Source organism: Planococcus citri, chromosome 4 (assembly GCF_950023065.1).
Source record: "Planococcus citri chromosome 4, ihPlaCitr1.1, whole genome shotgun sequence".
In the NCBI taxonomy this organism is placed as follows: domain Eukaryota; kingdom Metazoa; phylum Arthropoda; class Insecta; order Hemiptera; family Pseudococcidae; genus Planococcus; species Planococcus citri.
The window spans coordinates 27,304,082-27,327,503 of NC_088680.1; the positions used below are offsets into that span (position 1 = coordinate 27,304,082).

General features: G+C 34.7%; 2 protein-coding genes across 2 annotated transcripts; one reads left to right on the plus strand and one right to left on the minus strand.

Moving 5' to 3' along the window:
• Positions 1 to 8,210: 8,210 nt before the first annotated feature.
• LOC135843542 (guanine nucleotide-binding protein subunit beta-5-like) lies at positions 8,211 to 14,204 on the plus strand. Its single transcript, XM_065361478.1, has 9 exons — positions 8,211 to 8,651; positions 8,762 to 8,898; positions 9,158 to 9,276; positions 11,554 to 11,677; positions 11,768 to 11,911; positions 12,020 to 12,160; positions 12,476 to 12,572; positions 12,760 to 12,926; positions 13,683 to 14,204. The coding sequence occupies exons 1-9, from the start codon at positions 8,543 to 8,545 to the stop codon at positions 13,692 to 13,694; spliced, it is 1,050 nt and encodes a 349-aa protein (XP_065217550.1). The 5' UTR covers positions 8,211 to 8,542; the 3' UTR covers positions 13,695 to 14,204.
• A 4,676-nt stretch (positions 14,205 to 18,880) lies between these two features.
• On the minus strand, positions 18,881 to 20,974 carry LOC135844308 (cAMP-dependent protein kinase catalytic subunit 1-like). Its single transcript, XM_065362466.1, has one exon. The coding sequence runs from the start codon at positions 20,110 to 20,112 to the stop codon at positions 19,006 to 19,008; it is 1,107 nt and encodes a 368-aa protein (XP_065218538.1). The 5' UTR covers positions 20,113 to 20,974; the 3' UTR covers positions 18,881 to 19,005.
• Between the last annotated feature and the right edge of the window lie 2,448 nt (positions 20,975 to 23,422).

Consider the following 23,422-nt stretch of genomic DNA (forward strand, 5'->3'; position numbering starts at 1 on the left):
AATTTCTAATTTCAGCTGGGCAGGTGTGAGCATATAGAATTCTCAGTTCATACAATCAACTGCATGCACTTGATTACAACAAACGTTTGGACATGTCTACTGTCTGCAGTGATAAATCCTTCCTCTTCGGAAGCATCCGGTTTTAAAAATTTAAAGTTCGAATGGGCCATTTGGTAAAAATTGAAAACATAAAATGAAAAAGGAACCCGGCAAGTGTCATAAAGAATGTGCCAGACTTTCAAACTAACAGAAGAATCGCCATAATCGGTGATTAGAGTCAATGGTATGTATTAGTGAAGAATTTGACTCGAGCAATAGGTACCACAAATTTCAGACGAGAAGCCCAAAAATTCAATAAAATAAAACTGAATGACACTTGAAATGGTCCTTGGTCATAAAAATTTATATCAAGAATCGTGAAATGTCTAAAAAAAAATCTTATAGATTACATTCAAACTGAAAAAAAAGATAAGTTCCAACCACTGGAACAATAAATTTGTTCATGTAAGTACTCATTATGGAAATCTTTGAATAAATTATTTAATAATATACGAGGTACTTTGGCGAAATTTTGCCAGAAACTTTTCTCTGGGCTATCCTCATAAATGAAAAGTTCATAATGTGCAACTTCCTGGATTTTCCAATCTCCCTTATTTTATTCATATGTATATGTATGTCAGGTGTAGAAATGAATAGAACGCAATTTGATTCGTGATAAAAATAATGTGGCTCGGGCCAATCTTTCTTTTTTCAATTAAATTTTTTACATATAATTATAAACTAAACAATTTAGTCAATTTTCAAAATTAAAATACGTAGAATATATTTATATTTTGTTCAAATTCAATTTTGTAGGTACCTATAATAGGTGTAAGTATTTTTTTTTAGTTTTTTGGCCCAACATTTTTATTTTTGATCTCACTGGTGAAACGATAAGTAGAAGTACTAAATCTCGAGGACCAAAAATATTAAATGCACAAAACAGTTAATATTTTACAATCTACTAATCATTTAATGGTCAACGTGTTTTCTCGTGAATTACTCACAGGAGACTCTGTCCAAATTTTACTTTTGTCAATATTTTATTTTTTCTCTTTTTTGCACCCTACGGATGGTAGGTATTTAAAATGATTTAGCAACGAAGTGCAACAAAAATGTGTGGCTTTTGCCATCTTGAGCTGTTTTTTTTTTCTTTTTCAATTTTTCACTAATAAATAAGTAGGTAATATTTTTTTTTTACATTCGCGTGTTTTCATTCATCCTCCTGCGAACTCATTATGTACTGATTTGAAATAAAAAATTTATCAACAGTCGCGAAAAAAAGCATTTCTCTGCCTTATTGTATTCAATGCATATTTTTTCATGCTGCAATGATACAATCAAAATATTTACAGACTAAGCTTTAAAAAAAGATGTGGCTCTGGCCATCTTTACTCTATGGTTTATCATTTTTTTTTCATTTTTTTTTTTAGAAATCTTTTGAATGAAAATTTCCCTTTTGTAGGTCATTGGTCTGCCGTTGGTAACTAGTTCTCAAAAGATGATCGACGTTCTCAGAGTACCACAAATGGAAAACATCGCATTAATAACATCAGACCACCAATATACTTCATCAACGTCACTTGTAGTTCTCAGTAGGTATACTCGTAATTACATTATGTGTAATGTGACGTGAGAACGAGTAGTGCACCATTTATGCGGCCTTTAATATTTAAACAGAGGGCTATTTAGCCACTTGGACGCGCATTTGTGCAATCAACCATACAGTGCAAAAATAATGGACGCAACGCGTCTTTTGGTGGTACAGGGGATGATTTTGAGCAAACACCATCGCAAATACTCAACATCAAAGCTCTACTATATCTGAAACGCAGTCATCTTTGTCATAGTTATCAACAGCAAGACCAACAAACCCAAAGGAATTGAACTTTAAAAGAGGAGCAAAAAAAATAGGTTTGTAATGACATCAACTCACAATTTCAAATACATACGCCAAAAAGAAAGGTCATACACTTGACAATACTGCAAATTTAGTTACCACAAAAGCATGTGGTTTTGTATTTGTACGATATTATATATTCATAATTAAATTCCATCTCCTTTTTTTTTTTTTTTTTAAATCGAAAATACTTAATTTCCCAGAAAATATTTTCTCTGTTGCGCAGGGGGACATGAAAAACACGCATTGAAAAGCTTTCAAAAAATCAAACATTTTGAGCAAAAAATGACTCGTTTTCGGTTTTAGACGAGATCATCGTGTAGTTCAAAAGTATTGCTTTTTTTCAATTTACTTGGTCATTTTCATTTACATTCAAAAAATCGTGAAAATATTTCTGTGATATTAGCCTAGTTTATTGAGCACCTCGAGAAAACAGAAAAAACACGTTGACATTTCCAACATCCAATATGAATTCCTAATATTCATTTCCCTGAACCTTTTTTTTTCTTTTTTCAAAAATTCCATTTTCCATCAAGCACATTTTCAGAGGTATCTCCCCGTTCGAGGCATCACCCAGAGAATATTATTTTAGCATAGTACATGAAACGAATACGTATTTTCGAAATCACACTAGCCAGTTAATTGAAACAGGTCTTATGCGATTCGATTTTGCCTCCATCGCTGAAATTGAAGATCGCGTTTCGAGACAGGAATGCATGAAAAGTGAAGTCATTACAACCTGTGATACACACACTGGATTTTTCAATTGTATGATAAATTGGCTATATCTTGGGGCAAGGTGCATGAAGTATGAACTGGCGTCATTTTCAATACAGCTCATCGTCATCAATAAAAATTGAAATACACACAACAACTTGAAAGAGAGAAATACTGTGGACTCATTGCTGAATTTGCGTAACAATGCTAACATCAAAATTAATATGTAAGTAACTTTGCGACACTGGGTTGACTAAAAATTAGCTACATTTTTATAATTTCTTCAATAAATTTTAATGAGCCGAACAGGGTGCATAATTTAACAAAGTCGCCCTGTGACCCTATAAGCTGCAATACGAACGTGCACCCCTAATCATAATCAATTATTTAAAAAACATATCTAGTGCATAATTGACAACCACATACAGTAAGATTCAGTACACCAGCTCATCAAAATTTCAAAAATCCGAAGACTTGACTATTTTACCAGGGAGTAAGTACCCTTTGATTGATGCAAAATAAACGTTGATGAATGCTATGGCATTATTTACTCGTATATTGGTAATTGGGTAATGCTTGTATGTACACCTACCATACGTAGGTATTAGTTACTGCGCTGGACACGATATCACTAGCAACTTTAAAATGTAACTACATATTATTTACCCAGAGATAATAATAAATAATTTTCAGTTTTGTATTTTTCTGATTAAGTGGACTTTCTAGATTCGAAATACACAATCATTCGTTTCAAATATTTGGTAAAAACTAGGGCACTATAACAGGGGGTAGATGCTGGTCCGCAATTTTCTTGCAAACATGTACATATATTTTATAACTCGAAAACTATGACATTTCCAAACGTTTCACAAGAGTCTTTTTCTGTAGAAAATGAAAATGTATGACCGATTTTGCAAAAATCTTGAAATTTTATTCTCAAGTACAGTAGAACCCGAGATATTGAAAAAATGAAAAAAGTTTTTGACAAATCGATACAGCAAATAATTCACTTTTAAGTGATCAGTTCAGAAAATTATTTAGGTCCTGAAAACCTGGTCAAAAACTACTGTTTTCAAGTACCCAGAATGTCACCAAATCTTACTGTTAAAGCAGTGAAATGACAGTTCCAAATTTTCAAGAGTAGGTAGGTAGGTAGGTACCTATTCCGCTCAACAGATATTCAACAAGTACATAAATACAAAACAAAATCAAATTAATAGGCATAAGGAAAGACACCTTGTGAAAGAAGAAGAGGGCGATGAAAAAAGAAAGTTTATTCGTTTGGGAAAAAAATCCTTTTGAAGTTAGATCACTAGTTATTTTGTAATTTCACGTATTACGGTAATTCAAACCAGCCTATAGCAATCAAGTACATTAATAAATCCGCAGCAGTACCTAAATGCTGTAATTCTTATTGTAAGCTCAATAAAACGCTACTTTAAAATTACATAGTTGTGAATGATTACTGATTTTATAAGTAAGTACATACCTAATTCGAAAATATGCCTATAAGGGGAAAATAGGCGAAATAGATAAACCTTTGATTAAACGCTATATTGGCCTGGAGCGCTCCATAGAATTTTCTATCAAAGACGAAATGAGAGGGGGAAAATGTATTTACATTATTAAAATTTTATTTTTTATATTTATTCAATAAAAATTATTAATTCAATTTATATTACATATTTAAATTATTTATTTTTATAAAAATATAATTTATATACTTCTGAAGTCTTCAAGGATGTGTACTACACCATCATTTTTTAAAGTTTGTGCTATTTGCAATATATATATTTTTCAAGTGAAAGTTATCAGTTGCTGATTATTGTTAGTAATATGTATTTCCGCGATAAGTACTCAACGAATTTTGAAATTTTATTCGGAAATGAGGATTTTAATGACAGCAGATAAAAAAAATATTGAGACAGTCATCCGGAACAGAACTCCCCATACAATTGGTAAGGTATAGTTTTGTTTTTTTTTTGCTTTTTTTTTACAAATTTTTCTTAGGTTACCTGATAGAATTGTAGGTACTAGATCGTATGTGCTCGAATTTAGTGAAAGAGACCATTACACTATAACCTTCGATTACGGATTACAAACTCCTCGAACATCGCAGGATTGAGCAACACGCAAAATTGAATTTGTATGAAAAATATGTAAAATTTAACAAGAGGCCATAGATGGAAAAATAGCTAATGTTAGATTTCCTAATTCGGCCACCGCTTCAATTTCAAGAAATCTTTATCAAACTTCAAAAATTTCATCATCTTTTAAAACTTGGAACTTCGAAAAATATTTTAATTCAAACATAGTTTCCAAATTTGGTTTTTATTCAGTAAAATCTACGTAACTTTTGTTCAAGGTACTTTCTTACAATTCTTGTTAAGCAAAGTGCCACAACAGCGAAGCGAGGTAGTTGAATTTTATTTTTCGTTTCATTATTCAATTACCAATAAGTAAGAAAGAAAGAAAGATGAAATTTTTGGTGAAGAAGTAGGTATTTGTTATATTATGGTGATTGGAAGTATTAAAATCATATAAGTACAATTGTACATGTACCTACTTTTTTTCCAAAATTATTTAAAATGTTGGGCAAATAATCCGAAGACAAGGACATTTTACCTCTTTAATCCCGGAGTACCCTTTGATGCTAATTGAACAATAATGAATTACATCTATTGGATAATTCTTTTTCCTCGCTCAATTGGTAAGATATGTTTTTTGTTACAATTAATTTTTCTTAGGTTGTCTGTGGTTTTTTCGCCATTCAACTGGTAAAGTAGGTAAGTTTTTTTTCTCACGATTTTTTCCAATGTTATGATTGCTATTTTGGGGCAAATAATCCGAAGACGAGGGCATTTTACATATTTTACCCCGGAGTACCCTTTGATGTAAAACAAGATCAATTTATATGGCATTGTATTGGGTAATGCTTTTTTCCCCACTCAATTGGTAAGGTATAGTTTTGTTTCATTTTTTTTCACCAATTTTTCTTAGGTCACCTGTGGTTTTTTCGCCATTCAACTGGTAAGGTAAGTTTTTTTGTTTTGTTTTCATGAATTTTTCCAAGGTTATGATTATTATTGTTGATAATACATACGTATGTATGTACTCGAATTTAGTGAAAGAGACCATTACATCCATTACCTTCGATTACTGATTACAAACTCTTCGAACATCGCAGGATTGAGCAACTCGAAAAATTAAATTTGTATGAAAAATATGTAGGTACATACTCGTAAAATCTAACAGGAGGCCATAGATGGAAAAATAGCAAATGTTGGATTTCCTAATTTGGCCACCGCTTTAATTTCAAGAAATCTTTATAAACTTCAAAAATTCCATCATTTTAAAACTTGAAACTTCGAAAAATATTTCAATTCAAACATAGTTTCCAAATTTGGTTTTTATTATAAGTATCTATCAACTTATTTTGTTCAAGGTACTTTCTTACACTTCTTGTTAAACAAAGTGTCATAACAGCGAAGCGAGGTAGTCAAATTTTGTACTTAACAAGAAGGAAAGATTAAAAGTATTAAAATCATATACTTTTTAAAAAATAATTTAAAATGTTCGGCAAATGGCGATATGTAATTGGCTACATAAATTTCTTAGGATTGGGTCAATTACTCAAGGAATCGGATGCTTTTTAAAATTTACATCTAGCTCCCCTCATTTTGCTTGGACATTACAATGATTTTTTCTCACTCAATTGGTTAGGTATCGTTATTTTTTTCTCTTCATTTTTTTTTTTTACAAATTTTCGTTAGATTGTGGTTTTTGTTGTTGACAACGTAGGTACCTACTTGTACGTATTTAGTGAAAGCGACCATTACACCATTACCTTCCGATTACTAATTACGAACTCCTCGAACATTGTAGACGAAAAACCTACAAACGGCACCATCGAAAATTCGAAATACATAGATCATATTCACGGAACGACCAACTACGTAGATGTATAACAGCAAATATGTTGAAAATAATCATCATTCGAAACGAATCAATATCATTTTACACGGAATTAAAAAACACTAAAAACCTTCAGTTGAAAATTATTTGTATCCCGGCAAAAACGATGAAGACGAAATACTCGAATCATAAAACGAAAACCGATCATATAGGACGAGTCGACGACATCTTATGAACAGGTACCAGAGAGCTCAACCTGCTCAACTGATCAACTGTCGTCTGTCAAATGCCCAGCAGGAACAAACTGTTACCGGAACTTTTCATAAGTATAATGACCAATGGGTACTGACTAGCTAGGGTGGGTAATTTTTCAATTACATGTCTTCAACAACACATTGGTAACGTTAACGTTCAATCGCGTATTATTTGTATTTCGTTCGATGCCACCAATTACGATATTGTTGAAAACTAATCCAACGTGTGTGCGAAAATACGAGTACCTACAAAGGGTGTCCAAGAATGAAGAATTTTAATAATGTTTTGATAAGCCAACATTGGGAAAAAAATTCTCCGAGTTAAAATCACAACATTGAATAACAATCAAAAAAAAAGTACGTTTGAGTTATTGTTTCGAAGCAAAATTAAAGCTTTTCTCGTGTTTCATTGATCCCATTTTCAAACAGGGAATTTTCTCTTTTCTGATGAAAAATCTCTCATTCTTAGAAACCTTGTAATACGATAACCAATTAACCATGTTGCGAAGGATTTCCGACAACGCAAAACACCCAACTGGTTTACTTTTGAAACAATAGGTGCGTTCTTTTTACCTCAACTTATTCAACTGTTGAGAAAAGTTGAGAAAAGTTGAGTTTTGGTCGTTCTTTTTACTCAGTTGAAAAAGTTGTTGACAACGATGACGTCACGGATTTCAACAGATTTCTGTTGAGTGCGTTCTTTTTACGTAAAATTTAAACAGTTTAACTCAACTTTCTAAACTGCTCCAGAGCAGTTTACAAAGTTGAGTTGAATCAGTTGAGGAGTTTGTTTATGTTTATCTGATGTATTACCTCGTGAATTTTGTTCAGCACTCTACTAAAAGTCAACAGTTTAGTGTTTTTTGTTCTTTTTGGAAAGGAGTTTTGTTGAAAACCAAGTCAAATTTATTAATTGTGACGTCGTCGCTGTTTCAACTAAATTTTTTAAACATAAACTAGTTGAAAAATTATCCAACAGTTGACGGTAAAAAGAACGCACCTACTAATAGGTACCATGATTGCATTGAAAAGTTGAACATTTTTTCCCTCGAATAATTTTTTCAAAAGATGGGATAGGAAGAGGTGACAAATTTGACGATATCAGCGTTAATCTATTAATTTTGCCAACTCTTCGTCATTCCAGAGTGAAAACGTAGGAAACTTTTCGAAATAGCGGCATGAAATCGTTCTTATTTTAGAGCTTTTAAAGCTGTCGAATAACAAGAGCGTAAAAAGTTGCCATGGCAACGCCAAGCCAGCTTACTATTTTATTAACGCAAACGGAGACGTTGAAACACCATTTCCAGCACATCGTGAGGTCTACGTAAAGTTTATACGTTCTAAGCAGAAATTTCAATCGTACAGATTCTGCGCCTGTGGAAACAAATGCGAGTCAGCTGAGCTGAAAATATTGTTCAGCTTGGCTTTAGCTGTGCTGTTTACGTACATAATGAAAATCTCTGATACGTGTATTTTACTTAATAGATTGTAATGCTTAGTTAGTGATCACTTGATGAATCGATCATTTCGCTCATATTAAGATTTTTCGTAAGCCCCAGAACACAAGAGTAGGAGTAAAATGTTGACGCTGACAGTGACGACTGCTTGAACTTTCGACATTTTTTCCCGATAATTTGTTCTCATCGTGTTGTGCGAGCCAAGTATTTCGCTGTTTTAGAAATTTAAACAATAGCCTACCTACGTGAGCTTTTTCGAAATGTCAATTAGCGAGAACGGAAACGAATCTATCGAACTTTTGAACAAGGAAGCGGACGCGTTGAAGCAGAAATTGGAAGAAGAGCGTCAGAAACTGAACGACGTTACACGTTAGTTGAATTTTATAATCGATAGGTTACCTACATTTACGTGTATGGCGAGTAAACGTGTAAATCGTAGTGAATTTCGATTTAAATTACCTTTTATCGTACGATTTCAGTCGCCACAGTTGCGGAACGATTAGATTTTGTGAATTTTCTAAACGTTAAAACAAGAAGGCATTTGAAGGGCCATCAGTCCAAAGTATTATGCTGCGATTGGTCCGTTGATAAACGACGTATTCTATCTTCGTCTCAAGTAAGAATTATCTATATTTCTTTTCATCTACTTTGTGGAATATGCTTGGAAGTTCGGTGTATGTTTATTTATTTATCATCGCTAGGGACTTTGATACCGTCTATGTGACAAGTTTAGAAAAAATGACATAATAATTCCACGAATCCGTCTCAGTGACGTGAATTAACCCCTGGCTACCAAGACCTCTTATTCGTATTTTGCTCATGGAGGTGTCGAAAGTTGTCAACGATGTTACTTATTCATTTTTCACTAATTACAGGATGGTAAGGTAATTGTTTGGGACGCGTTCACGAGTACCAAAGAATTCGCCGTCTCTACGCCGTTCACATGGGTTATGGCTTGCGCTTACGCTCCTTCAAATACTTTCATCGCGTGCGGGTTCGTAAATTATGTATACCAAATATGGGTACTTGTAGACTGAATTCGTCAAAATTGAACATTGAGGGTTCTGCTTTTCGAATGTTCTCAAAGTTCAAATAGGTCAAGATTTCTTCTTCAAGGAAGTACATTGTCAGATGTCAAAAATATAACTTTCATCATTTCAGTTACCCATTCGTTTTATAATCACCTACGAAAGTTCTTGCTGGTAAAGTTGGGCGAATGAACAACTTTTTTCATCGAAACCAATTTTTAAAAAAATTGATGGAAAATTTGTCAAATTATTACTCATGAGAGAATAAAAATAAACACAAGGAATAAAACGAATGACATTTTCTGCTTGTACATAATTCAATTTTGAAACAAAAAACTGGAGGTCTTCTAAGTTGAGGGGGAGGGGGGATTTAAAAACGATTCATCAAAGTAAAGTAAGAGATACTTCAATTGACAATTTTGCCGACTGATAGATTTGAGTATAATTTCAATCATTTCTTATGAATTTTTGAAAGCTTTGAATACGAGAGAAATTGACCAAAGTGAACGAGGTCAGAAACATTTGAAAATTCGTATCTCGAGAGGTGAAAACAAAGTTCAGAAAGCCCAATTACTTAAAAGACGAAAAAAATTAATTAAAGGAATGGTTTTAGCTTGAAAAGTAGTCAAAAAAAAGTAGCAAAAACTAGAGGAAAAAGTACTCAAACTGACTAATTTTTTTTATGAGTAAGAAAAAATGTCAATTTTTCATGAGTTTCCGCCCCTACCACACCCGACTAGTCCTGGCCAGGGGCCCTTGACCTGTACAGGACTACACGGGTGAAGTGTGGTCGGCACTCGGGGAAAAGCCGAAAAGCTTGAAAAATTTGATGATTCCAAAAGTCAAACATCATTTTATGATACGAGAAGTTGATTTTTATGGTTTCATAAGAATGTAGTTTAAGGTGGTCCTTATTTTCACAGTTAGAATTTTCCTCCCTCCCAACCCCTAAAATGGTGACCATTGGTGAGAAAATAATTATTCATTTTTCATTTTTTTAATTTTCGAAAAACTCAGGCTGCGGTGGGCCCCTCAATTTTCAAAAATATTATAAAATACAAATTCACTGTAAAATTTCAAATTCTATTCCCTCTAAAAGGTCTCCTTTGAGTAACATGAACTTTCATGACGATTTCAGCCCCCTCCATTGAAAACCAAGCTGACTCCCTAAAACAGCTGAAATGTAATGTAAAATACGAATTCCAGCTATTCTAGGGGGCTGACTCAATTTTCTAGGGATGGAGTTAATATCCTTATAAGAGTTCATTTTACTCAAAAAAAAAACTTTTCAACTGTTAAAAAACTTAAAATTTTCCAACTTTGAAAATTTTGCTTTGAAGTTGCGTTTTTAAAAATTTTTGAAAATTGAGAGGTCTGCCGCAGCCCGAGTTTTTAAAAAATGGGAAAAATAAAAAATATGGAATTATTTTCTCACCAGAGGTTACCACTTTGAGGGCTGGCAGCAGAAGAAATCGCGATTTCTTTTTGGTCATGTATCTAAGGATCACCTTAATGTACCTGGTTGCGTAAGGAAATTTCAATTTCTGTTTTTGCTCAATTTGTACCTTTTATGGCCATTTTCCCAATTTTATTTTGTACTTAGTTCAAAATTTTTCCTCCAATTCTGTGGTTAAATATTGAAAACAGCGAAAATAGTGACTTTTATGGTAACCAATAATGAAAAATGAAAAGAGTAATCAAGTTGCTAAAAAGTAACCTTGTTAGTTGGGCTCTCTGAACGTCTTTTTGGAGATGTGTTAATTTTTTAGCTCCAAAATTTTAGGTTTTGGAATGACGAGTTTTTCAAACTTTCAACTTTGAAAAAAAAACACGCAGGCCCCCCGGGCGAAACGAGAACAAAAGTTTACAAAAATTCGTATTTTGAGAAGTAAAAGAACCATATTTTTACGCGAGAAGAGTGTTCTGTTGGTTTAAAAATTAATCAAATTTGAGTATGTAGTACTGAAACAACAAAAAAGCTCAGAAGCCCTAATGAAGCGAGGGCAAAAGCTTTCAATAATTCGTACTCGAAGTCAAAGGGGACAAAAACAATGAGGTTATTTTTGGGTAAGGAGTCAAATTTCTGGCTCCAAAATTAATTTCAAGTTTGAAATAAAAGAAGGGCAAACAAGCCTGAGCAAAACGAGAGCAAAATCTTGTCGCTGTTCATCACGAAGCTCTTACAACAAAAATTCAACTCCAACATGGCTTGACTGTGACACATTTTTTTCTTGCTATTGCAGGGGAATGGATAATAAAGTGACAGTGTATCCGCTAAATCACGAAGACGACTCTGCTAAGAAGAAAACTGTTGGCACTCATACGAGTTTTGTATCGTGTTGCATTTTCCCAAACTCCGATCAACAAGTGAGAAAAAAATTTGAGCGCCTATTTGTAGGCAAAGTCGTCATTTCGCACGTTTCTTTATTACCTATACAATTTGAATGTTGATGACAGATACTGACTGGTAGCGGCGATTCAACTTTTGCCTTGTGGGACGTTGAAACGGGACAGCTACTTCAATCATTTCATGGACATACCAGCGACGTGATGGCAGTTGATCTAGCACCATCCGAAACTGGAAATACTTTTGTTTCGGGCGTAAGTATTACGATCAAATTCATCTAATAAGTAGGTATCTGACCCCCTGATAAAATGAATAAGAATGCGTTTCAACGTATGAGAAAACTATTTTACTTTTCTTCTCAGAGTGCTGACAAAACAGTTCTTATATGGGATATGCGAACTGGACAATATGTGCAATCTTTCGAAGGCCACCAATCGGACATCAATAGCGTAAGATTTCACCCGAGTGGAGATGCTGTTGCTACTGGATCAGACGATGCTACGGTATGTATCTGCTATGTAATCCTTAGGTACATATAAAGAGACAAACTGTACCTGCAGATTTATTTTCATCACTCGAACCGAAATCAAAATCACGATTCGTCCGTAGGTTATGCCAGGGATGAATATTGCAAAAATTACTAATCACATTTAATTATTTTGTCAGTTTTGAAACGATTGTTGCCTTACATATATGCCTATTGCCTAAGTCACGTATTCAATAATTTTGGTCTCAAGTTTGCGAAATTTTCGACAGCTTTTGCAATGCATTGTGTATAAGTTTTACCCATAGGTTTCATAATTCGATTAATATTGCAGTGCCGATTGTTCGATTTGCGAGCTGACAAAGAAGTGGCTGTTTATTCTAAAGAGAGCATCATATTTGGAGCGAATTCAGTTGATTTTTCAGTCAGTGGTAAGTGAAAATAGTTCTCATTATGTGCATGTACTCAATCATTTTGGGTAATTTTCGGCAGCGATTTTTCACTAATTCAGGAAGCTTTTAAATAAATAACAAGGACCCTCAAGTACTTGCGATTCGATTCACTCTAAATGTGGGTCTCACGTTAATAGGTATGTTAAAAGTAATTTCTTGATCGCAGGTCGTTTGTTATTCGCCGGTTACAACGATTACACGATAAACGTATGGGATACTTTGAAATGTCTGCGAGTAAGTTTGTTATTCGGACACGAGAACAGAGTTTCCTCAGTTCGCGTATCTCCAGATGGCACAGCATTCGCTTCAGGCAGTTGGGATGCAACTATACGAGTAAGTGTCTCTCTAGGCGGGTTTTTCAATTTTCTATAAGTACATATACGAATACGGCAACGAGATAATAATGAGCCCATCACATGCGTTTATATTGATAAATACCTCCATAAAATAGCAAATTGACGATATCGTCATTGGGGACGACTTCGAAATTTCAACTGCCTTTGCTGCTCCTTAGCAGCGGCATTCAAAGTAATAATATCGCAAAACTGATACCACAGTTCGATTCAAGAAAGTTTCAATTATCCTTGTTCAGTGGTAGACGTTTTCAAAGCTTCATTCAGCTTCCTTCCAACAGTGTTTGAAAAATGATAACAGTTTTCATTTTTAAAAACACATAAAAGTAATGTGGGGTTTTCATCAAAGAATTTCGTCTACATGAAGAAAGTAATGAATCTCTGATACTCTCCTAGTTCTGAATTTTAAAATATGTACCTACACCTACCATACTCGTTTTTGCAAAAAGCTGGTTTTGGATTTCGAGATATTAACGCGTTTTAACTAACTTGCAATTGACTTTGAAAAGGGGATAAAATTCAAAGTCGTCTCCCGCTCCCCTGAACATACATGAAATTGACAGGCATCATTAATGCTGATGGGAGAAAAAAATAATGTATCGTCTTAAATCCTTCAGAATAACTGGGCTACTTTTTAGTACCTACAATTACAATCTATATATGTAGTACAATAGTAACATACGGATGTCGTATCAATTGCCCACATAATATACCTACTCGTATGATTGAATTTCAGATTTGGGCCTAGTTAATGAGCGCTGTGCACGAGAGATTGCGAGTTACAAATTTCTCTTTCCAATATTCCTTTCGAGTTCTGGGAATTTAGTACATAGGATGCGTACGTGCGGTCAAGGGAGCTTTCTCCCTGAATTTAAGCAAGCGTCATGTTTCCGAAACCTTTTTCATAACCGCTATTATACGATTCATGGTGACAGTATGGTAAATTCATCATTACGGACTACCTTTTTCGTAAATTATGTAAAGTTTAAAGTACCTCAATGAAATCTATATCGATTACTGCCGATTAGGTACATCACATATTGACATTAGAAGTTTTAATTTATTATATACTTAGATACAATTTCTTTTTTTCCATTTCGTCTGTCATGTTAGTTTGGTTGCTATTGTCATTTCGTGTCAAAGCGACGTATATAGGTATACAAAAAATTGTAGTAAAACCGATTGTTTGTGGGGTGAAAAATACCATGTCAATCGCTAATTTAGTGATGATTAAAATACAACCGAATTTGCGTAACTATCTGATTGTTTGTTTTTGTTTTGTTATTTATACCTTACAATATATTTTCTCAAAATATCATTTCAAAGAAAGCTAACCTTATGTCGAACATCATTTAGTCACTAAGTAACATCTGTTTCTACGCCATGTGTCTTGAGAAATCTCTTTTTTCACATTTTACCTCAATAAATGAGCCCTGTACAGCACTATCGAAATTAAAACCGTAAGTTAAGAAATGGCAAATCCATAAAATTGTAAAAAAAATTAATTTTACTGACAAACAAAATTTCACGTAGCGTTTTTCAAAAATAGCTCAAGACTCAAGAGTACTACAAGATCACTTTTGAAATTGCGCAATTCAGTTTACGTTAAATTTCACACAAATTTGTGCATACTCGTACAATGAGGTATACATACTAATAATCCTGATGATGAACTGCAAAAAGAGTTATGCGATACGGGATACAGTATGATATACGAGCCTTCAAAAGATACAAATTTCAGTGCTATATTTCCCACTGTATTCGCATCACATTACTTTATTCAACAGCTCAACGATGACCAGGTGAGAGCCGATCGCGTTCCGGTTACATTCTGGTCTATAGCATGCTTCGAGGGTATCTGAGGCATCTATATCGAATGCAAGGTGTATAACAAAATATTCAGAACAAACCCCTGCAATCTCTTAAACTAACGCCCAAAACAAAAAGAATAATAATTTGAATGCATAAGCTCAGAAATTTAAAAGAAATAAAAATAATTTACACAATTAAAAATGAGCGAATCAAATTTTCAACATTTACACAACTATACCATAGACTTGTTAGACACCCTGCATTTCACAAATACGCCTAGCTATTATCCAGGGCAGCAGCTCCAAGAACACCTCTCAACTGGTCATTTACATATTTTTGAGCTCCGAAAATACTTCGGAAAAATCAAGTAAAAATTGCGCGATTTCAAAATGAATTATTGCAGAATACCTCGAGAAAATATTCTGAAGTTATGACTAGTCTCCGAGAATCAGGTGCGTTACGGGTACCATTCCGGCCTAACAGCTAGCTATCACCGAGACATTCGTCCGAGCGTTAACAAGTGTTTACCAGGGAAGCACTCCGCAAGGCTCTCATCAACACGTCATCTACCTTCAAATATTCACGAATAAGCCATGAATTTTCATTTGAAAAAAGTAGACACCCAAAATATTACATGAAAAATATCCATAACGAAGTAGGAATTCAAAAAATTTTTGATTGAGACACAACCAAATCTGCGAGTATTGCTCTAAATTTGATTTCGATACTAATAAGCTAGGTAGTAGGACCTTTCACGGGTTACGATTAGAGGAGGAATATCATTGCGTAATTTCGTCATGGTTTGATTTTTGGAAATCAAAACAAAAAATACGACCGAAAAAACGTGAAAACACAAGATAGCAAAAGTTCCCATTTTTTGATAAAATTCCATTCTGAATCGGAAAATTCACGTTTATTGTACGTACCTATGTAGGACTTGTTTGTTTTTTCTGCACTTTCATTTATGTATTTTCCTTCGATTCATTCCTAATTGAGTGCACTTTTTTCCAAAATAGGTATCTAGCATGATTTAAACATAATTTTCAAATTTACCTATCACTTTTCTATGAAAATTTCATTTTTTTTTCACCAATACTATAGGAATAGTTTTCACACAAAAATTCCCTCTTGTTCGACGTCAATTTCCGATAGACACTAAATTCCAATTTTTTTGACGCTTTTGTTAGAATTTCGTATTTCTAACGTAAGCGATATTTCAAATCGATAAGTGGTTTTATTAGCCTTCAGCAGCGATTAGAGTGAAAGCAAAGTATGCCCAAATCATTCCAATTTCTCAGATTCGATCATCAGTAACGATGACTTCTTTCTTCAATCAATGCTCGCTCGAGAATCAACTTTCATGTCTTAGTTGAGGAAGTCTGCAGAATAGTGGGTATCACTCCGATTCAGAGGTCATCTTCGTTGGTGGGAAGGGTGGGGTTGAGGGTTCTGAGAGGTTGTCGTTGAAGGTCAATTCGCGATACAGAGAGATGACTTGAATGGAGATATACCATGAGGTGACTTTCTGCTTTAAATTACTCGATTGTTATCTCAGGGGAGGACATTTCCTTTTTTTTTTTAAATGGTTTCTTGTGACCAGCTCCATGCAATGTTTTTACCTCAAAAATCACATTCAACAATTTCTCAGTTGAGAAAGTCTGCAGAGTAGTAGGATCTTCAGTCGATGCTCGCTCGAGGATCAACTTTTATGTCGTAGTTGAGGAAGTCTGCAGAATAGTAGGTATCACTTCGATTCAGAGGTCATCATCGTTGAGGGTGAAGGGTGGGGTTGAGGGTTCTGAGAGGGTGTCGTTGAAGGTCAATTCTATACACCGAGTTGAGGGATGACTTGAATCGAAAAAAACCATGAGGTGACTTTCTGCCTTAAATTAATCGATTGTCATCTCAGGAGAGGACATTCCCTAAAAAGAAACCAGTTTCTCGTGACCAGCTCCACGCAATGCTTTCACCTCGAAAATCAAATTTAACAATTTATCATCTACTTACTCCAAACTGCACATAAGCAGTTTCATCTTTCTTAGTAGAAAATCTTCCTCAAACCAGTCATCAATGTTTCGTGACTGGAGAAAGAAATTGACTTATACTCTGAACGCTGCTGAAGACGAACAATACTATCTTTCGTCGTGAAATAATGATCAAAACAAAAAGTCAAATGAAATGTTTCTTGAAAAACAGAAACAATTCATCACAAAAACGGTAACATTTTCTTCCAAAAAAATTATCCAATCTATTACGAAAGTAAGAAAAAAAATTATACTCAATGCAATACCTACACATAGGTAAAACCTCGGATGAAACGAAGGAAAATTTTTTCATAAAAAATAAGATGAAAATTTGTTTGAATTACTACAAAATGAAAATCCATGCGCTATTTCACAATGCTCATATTTGATTTTGGGAGGAAGAATGACGAAATTCCGCGATATTTCCCTAACTCTTCTAGATTATAGGCATCGTGAGCTACTCGGAATCCCATAAAGTTCCTTGAGAAAGTTTAACTGAATCATATGTACGTTTAAAACAAACAAAAAAAAAACAGCTTCTTGTGATTAACAATTAACAAAATAAAAGAGACAATCCATTACAATGTCTTCCAGTTTTGCCAAGAAGTGCGAGTGAAATTTTTAACAAAACCACTTTTTAGAATTATATAATTATGCTGATGCCCAAAATACATGATTAATGTGCATAACAAATTATGAGACACAAGCAAAATCTAATTTCTGTACCTGGAAAGAAATTTTATCAGGAAATTATCGGAAAAAATTAATTCGTTGTTAACAAGGCGTCAACGAAAATGAAAAAAGCAAAGTTTCTACTTTTGTACGACTCTTTTAAAAATTACGTCTCAAATTCAACTTTTGATGGGTGATTTTAATAAAATTTTTCGCATTTTTCTCTTGGAAAAATAATGAAACAATTCCATTACGTCAGGATTTTTCACGATTTTCGAGTTTATGACAATGACTATTCAGGTACCAATTTCATCAATTTTTTGTAACTTTCAAGCAATCTCCTCAATGATATAATTTCACAGTTTTTATCATGTTTCATTAGATTCTTTCAAGACTCCGTTTCATTTCAATATTATGATCAATTTTTCGTACTTAACTTTTCACAATTTACATCAATCATGTTTCAATAATTTTTGGTCAATATAATCAATTTTCAAGCCTTATCAATAAATTTTCAAACTGGTTTAGTGTAACTTTCAGTGACCGTCGACTAGTAAGTAAGTCAATTCAATAATAATCTTTATGATACTTTCTGCATTTGAGACATGACATATCATCATTCAATTTTCAGAATAGTCGGGTAATTTTTGACTTGGCAACTATAAGTATTCAATTTCTAGCCAACATGATGACTTTTATGACCAGGTACACACTTTGAAAGATAGCTTGGATTTCAAATGGCAAGTATGTACAATTCATATTGCATCAAATTCTATCCAATAGAGAAAATAACGACAATAAATGTAAAATCATGGAGAAATGCAACAATTTGGACTCCGACGACTGTTCTCAATAAGAGCTTTTTCTTCTTTGACGCTACCCCTCGGGTACATTGCCGAACCACACTTTACACCCATGTAGTCCTGTTCAGGGCCCTTTCTGTTCAGGACTACATGAGTGTAAGTGTGGTTTGGCAATCTACCGAGGCCCGGACACTTGCTTTGAAAAGTTGATGATTCAAAAAAGTGTCTACCAGAACCAATTTAGCAAAAAGTATGACTTTTGTATGGATCATTTTTCAAATTTTGTATTTGTTTGCAACTTTATTTCAAATTTTATGATAAAAAAATTGAAAAAAATTAACGAAGTTGTTAAAAAGTTGCGTTGTTGGGCTGTCTATTCCATATAATTGCTTGCAAAACTCCATCCAACTTGAAAAAAAAAAATTGGAAAACGACTCGTCCTAGGATTGGGGTTTGCTAACCGGGACGAGTAGAGCTGACACGACAAACGCAGTGATTAGGTTAAATATTGTAGCAAAATGAAACTATTCCGCATTCGACTCTAAAGAAAATATCCCATCCCAAGAGTAATTTTGCACACCCTCTCTCGAATATTTGTGGTTTTACCATCAGACCAAAATGTCTTCGACAACAAATTGAGAACGTTTAATCGCGTATTATTTCGTTTGATACGACCAAATTACGATAATATTGAAAACGAATCGCACGTGTCTACAAAAATAACACGATTTATCTACAATAAGCCTACTTAAAAATCTTTAAATTCTTCCGAGTATACCTCTTCGGGTAACTCTAATATCGGCTGTTCGTCGTACTCTTCGAAATTACTCGTATCTTCTATGCTTTTAATCTCCGGTATGTACGGCGCGGGTAGCTTTCTATCAAACAGCTTCATCCAATCGACGGATTTGAACCATTCGTGCATTTTAACGGCGTTGGTGCCATCTTTGGTCGTCCCTAATCTCTTCGTAAAATCCGGTATGAGTAAATTTTTACAAACGTCTTTCAAAATCGGATTAAAAGTATTTGGGTACTTGACTCTGGCGTTCATTATCTTTTCGAAAATTTTCATCGGTTCTTCCGAAGCGAATGGTGGTTTACCGTTGCACATTTCGTATATAAGAATACCCAAGGCCCACCAGTCTACCGAGTAACTGTATCCGACGTTTTTGATTACCTCCGGAGCTAGGTATTCGGGCGTACCGCACATCGTCATGGTTTGCTTGTCGTCTATTCTTTTGGCGAATCCGAAGTCGGTGATTTTCAAGTACCCTGCACCATCGATCAGTAAATTCTCCGGTTTCAAATCTCGGTACACGATTCCCAAAAAATGTAGGTATTCGAACGACAACACTACTTGCGCGGCGTAAAATCGAGACTGCGGTTCAGGGTATTTGCCGACTTTTTGCAAATTCGTGAACATCTCGCCGCCTGGAATGAACTCCAGCACGAAATACAGAGCCGCGTTGTCTTTGAAATGATACCGGTAGTTGACCAAGAACGGGAAATCGATCGATTGCAGGACTTTTTTTTCGTATATCACATGCTCGGTTTGCATCATAGAGACGACTTTCTGACGTTCGAGAATCTTCATCGCGTAAAACTGTTTGACTTTGCTTCGCAAATGACGCACGAATAACACTCTGCCGAATTGCCCGGTACCCAGAGTACGTATTATTTCGAAATCCGATAACTTGGCGGTATTACGACGATTTTCTTTCCATTTGAAGTCGAACGCTTTTTTAGCTTTGAGCAGAAAATCTTTCATGCTGGGCGGCGCTTTGGCTTTCGCCTGCGGCGCCTTCTTGGCCGGCGGAGCACCTTTTTTTGCTGCTTTACCACCTTTCACAACCATAATGTATCGACTGACTTTTACGTTTTTTAACCATTATCCGAAAGTTGAAGCGTTTAAATACTAGTGATCGAATCGAATCGTCTTTTTGGTCTGTTTTTTCAATGAAATGATTGCCAAGCAATATGAATACGCAGTAACGACGCGGCGCGTTTTCATCATAATTTGAGCGAAACTCGATCGATATGGTAGAACATTCATCTTATTCAAATTTTTGAACCATTTGCGAGAGGCGAGAGCGAAAATCAATTAACCCGTCAAACTATCGCGTACAAAACCGAATGAAATTATTCACACATCCCAGCAAATCTAGAAAAGTACCGTTAAAGTGCTTCCAACTTTGAGATAGGCTTTTAAGGTTATTATATGCATTTCTCATTGACTAACATAGGGATTGCCTCCCTCCACCCTCGAAAACCATTTGATACGTGATATGTCGGATCATTTGTTGTTTTTTTCGAAATTCCGAAAAAGCAGAATACCACATTGGGTCAGTTCTGAAACAAAATGATACCATAACATCAAAAGGCTCGATCTTCATTCCTTTAATTGATATCTTCTCATCGATTTATCGAGCCAAGAGATCTCATAATTCACGCTACCGTAAAACCTGAATAACTTTGGGAGGGGGAGGGGTTAAGAGTACGAAAAAAATACACTCAAGTGCGAATAAAAACCAGCCCAACTGACATATATTTTTCAAAATGAACAAGCCTCCCATTAAGGAGAAGTTTTAAAGAAACACAATCCACTTGAAACGTGGTGAAAAACGTATGAATGCCATTTTCCACATCATCTTGAGAACTCGAGAGGCTTTCTGGGGCCAAAAAATTTCGCAAGTATTAGGGACCTTCCGAAGGGATGACCAATGGCGCAAATCGCAGCCCTCTAGCCCTTTTTTATAGGCTACTAGGGGGTGTCAAAGTATTCAGTGAACTTGAAATATCACACATTCCTGCAGCGGATTACTCGATACCTACCAAAATGGAACTTTTTTCAATAGTAAGGGGGTTCGAAAGCTTTCTTGGTGATATCATAAAAATCTGCAGTGTTGCCACTTTTTTTCGTGCGAAAAATTCGCTCGAAACGTTTCAAAACGTAGCTTTCATATCGTTCCGATTCTCAAAAATTTTGAAAAAAATATATTATGGACAACTTTCCATGCTGAACAACATATTAAAAAATTAAGATGGCATTATGTCGTAAAGTCGATTTAAAAAAATTGTAAGTTTGCGAAAAAATTCGATTTTCTGATTCAAGCCATGAAAAAAAGTTTTGACTGGTGAAGTTGATTCATTTGACCCCTATTTGTACGTATCCGTCGAAAGAGTTGAAAGAAACCCTTCACTCGACGAAATACATAACCTCATCACAAAAAAATCAAAATTTGAAAAAAGTCAATTTTCAATTCCAAACATCAAAAGAAGTTTAAATTTATTCGGTTGTCTTATTTTGGCCCCATTCTGACGTATTTCATGAAAAAGTTGATAAAAATCACACTCATAGCAAAAACATTAAAATTCGTTCATTTTATCAAGTGAAAGATGTTTTTTCAACATTATATATTTTCTTCAGAATTTTTGAGAGTCGGAACGATATGAAAAGTACTTTTTGAAACGTTTCGAGCTAATTTTTCGCAAGAAAAAAAGTGGCAACACTGATTTTTAAGGTATCACCAAAAAGGCTTTCAAAACCCCTAGCTCTTGAAAAAAGTTCCATTTTGGTAGGTATCGCGGTTATCCAGTAATCCACTGCTGAAATGGGTGATATTTCAAGTTCACTGAAAACTTTGACCACCCCCCCCCCTAGCAGCCTTTAAAAAAGAGCTAGAGGGCTGCGATTTGCACCATTGGTCATCCCTTCGGAAGGTCTTTCTACAGGAAAAATTTCAAAAAAAAATTGCCTACCCCCTTACCACTTCTAGGTTGAATTGACGCGGAATTACCCATAAATAAGAACTAGAAGTCCTCTCATTGATGATAATTAGCAAAAAAATGTAGGTAATTACGTGTGGATAACCCATGCTTAAATTAAATTGGCCAATACATACACGTAGCATTGAAAAAAAAAATCAGTAGATATTTGCCAATTGGTTTCGAAATTTATGATATCTTGGCACATTTCAAAAAAAATATTACAGTCAAGTACGTTATTCAACGTATCCAATGATACCTCCCTCCAACACAAAAACATCGCAAAAATATGTATAGATTATAAACTTGAACTATCGGTCAAAATTCTTCCAGGAGCACGCTCGAGGCCCCACACACCGCTCTCCATCGCAGGATTAAATATTATACGAAACTCTCCACAAATTAATTCAACAGTACATAGACATAGTACAACCACCTAAGGCAATTTCTGAGAATAAAATACCCAAATAAAAATATGCTCACGAATCGACATCATAGCGACGATTATTTTAAAAACACTAGTGAAAAATCGGTAAACTCACCTCATTCCATTAACTTTGTACTTCACAAAAATCGGTAAACGTTCCTTGGAATAAAATAAGTACGTCGAAAAAGCCATCCTTTTGATCACATTATAATATCAAAAAAATAAAACCATTACTTACGCTATTGGAACCGAAATCAAACCAAAAAAAATATTCGACACCGAACAATTTCGCAATCCTTTTACATTTCCGATCAAATACGAAAATATCCACGAAAAAATAGGCATGTAATTATACAGGGTGCCCAGAAATATCGAGCACCCCAAAGAAAGTTTTTCATTAAAAATATAGGTTGGCAACGTGAAATAGATGCATATGATTGGTGGAATGTTATCTCTCCAGTCCAACAACCAATCATGTGCTCTCATTATTATCATTCACTGTTACCAACCAAAGTATTTTAGTAGAAAACTTTTTTAGGGGTGCTCGATATTTCTGGGAACCCTGTACTTCTAACATTACCCAAGAATCGACAAAAAAATACATCGATCGAACGTAAAATTTCACTCGACGTACAAACCAACGGCAGGGTATGAAAAAATTATGACGAACTACACAAGTATTAACGGGATGAAACATGTTCTAAAAACGACTGATGAGCGAGAAAGTCTTGAATGCGATAACTCGTCTACATTGCTTTATGTATAGCAAAATCGCTCGATTGTACACAGATAAGGCTGAATTATCTGTCAATTCTGGAAAATACAGTCGTTAACAAAGCAAGCAAATTATACCTACTCGTAACTTGCTCGTAGGGTACGTTATTTTTCTGGGAAAAGAAATGCCAAGCAAAGACTTGCAATGGGTGCAATGGGCACTGGTTTTTCGACATGCTCGGTCCAAGTTCACAAGTAT

Bases quoted from the DNA above. Each gene is read 5' to 3' on its own strand.
- LOC135843542 (XM_065361478.1), top strand. From the start codon at position 8,543: ATGTCAATTAGCGAGAACGGAAACGAATCTATCGAACTTTTGAACAAG. The intron at 11,678-11,767 runs GTGAGAAAAAAA...TGTTGATGACAG, and splicing joins TCCCAAACTCCGATCAACAA to ATACTGACTGGTAGCGGCGA. The intron at 11,912-12,019 runs GTAAGTATTACG...TTTTCTTCTCAG, and splicing joins GAAATACTTTTGTTTCGGGC to AGTGCTGACAAAACAGTTCT.
- LOC135844308 (XM_065362466.1), bottom strand. From the start codon at position 20,112: ATGGTTGTGAAAGGTGGTAAAGCAGCAAAAAAAGGTGCTCCGCCGGCC.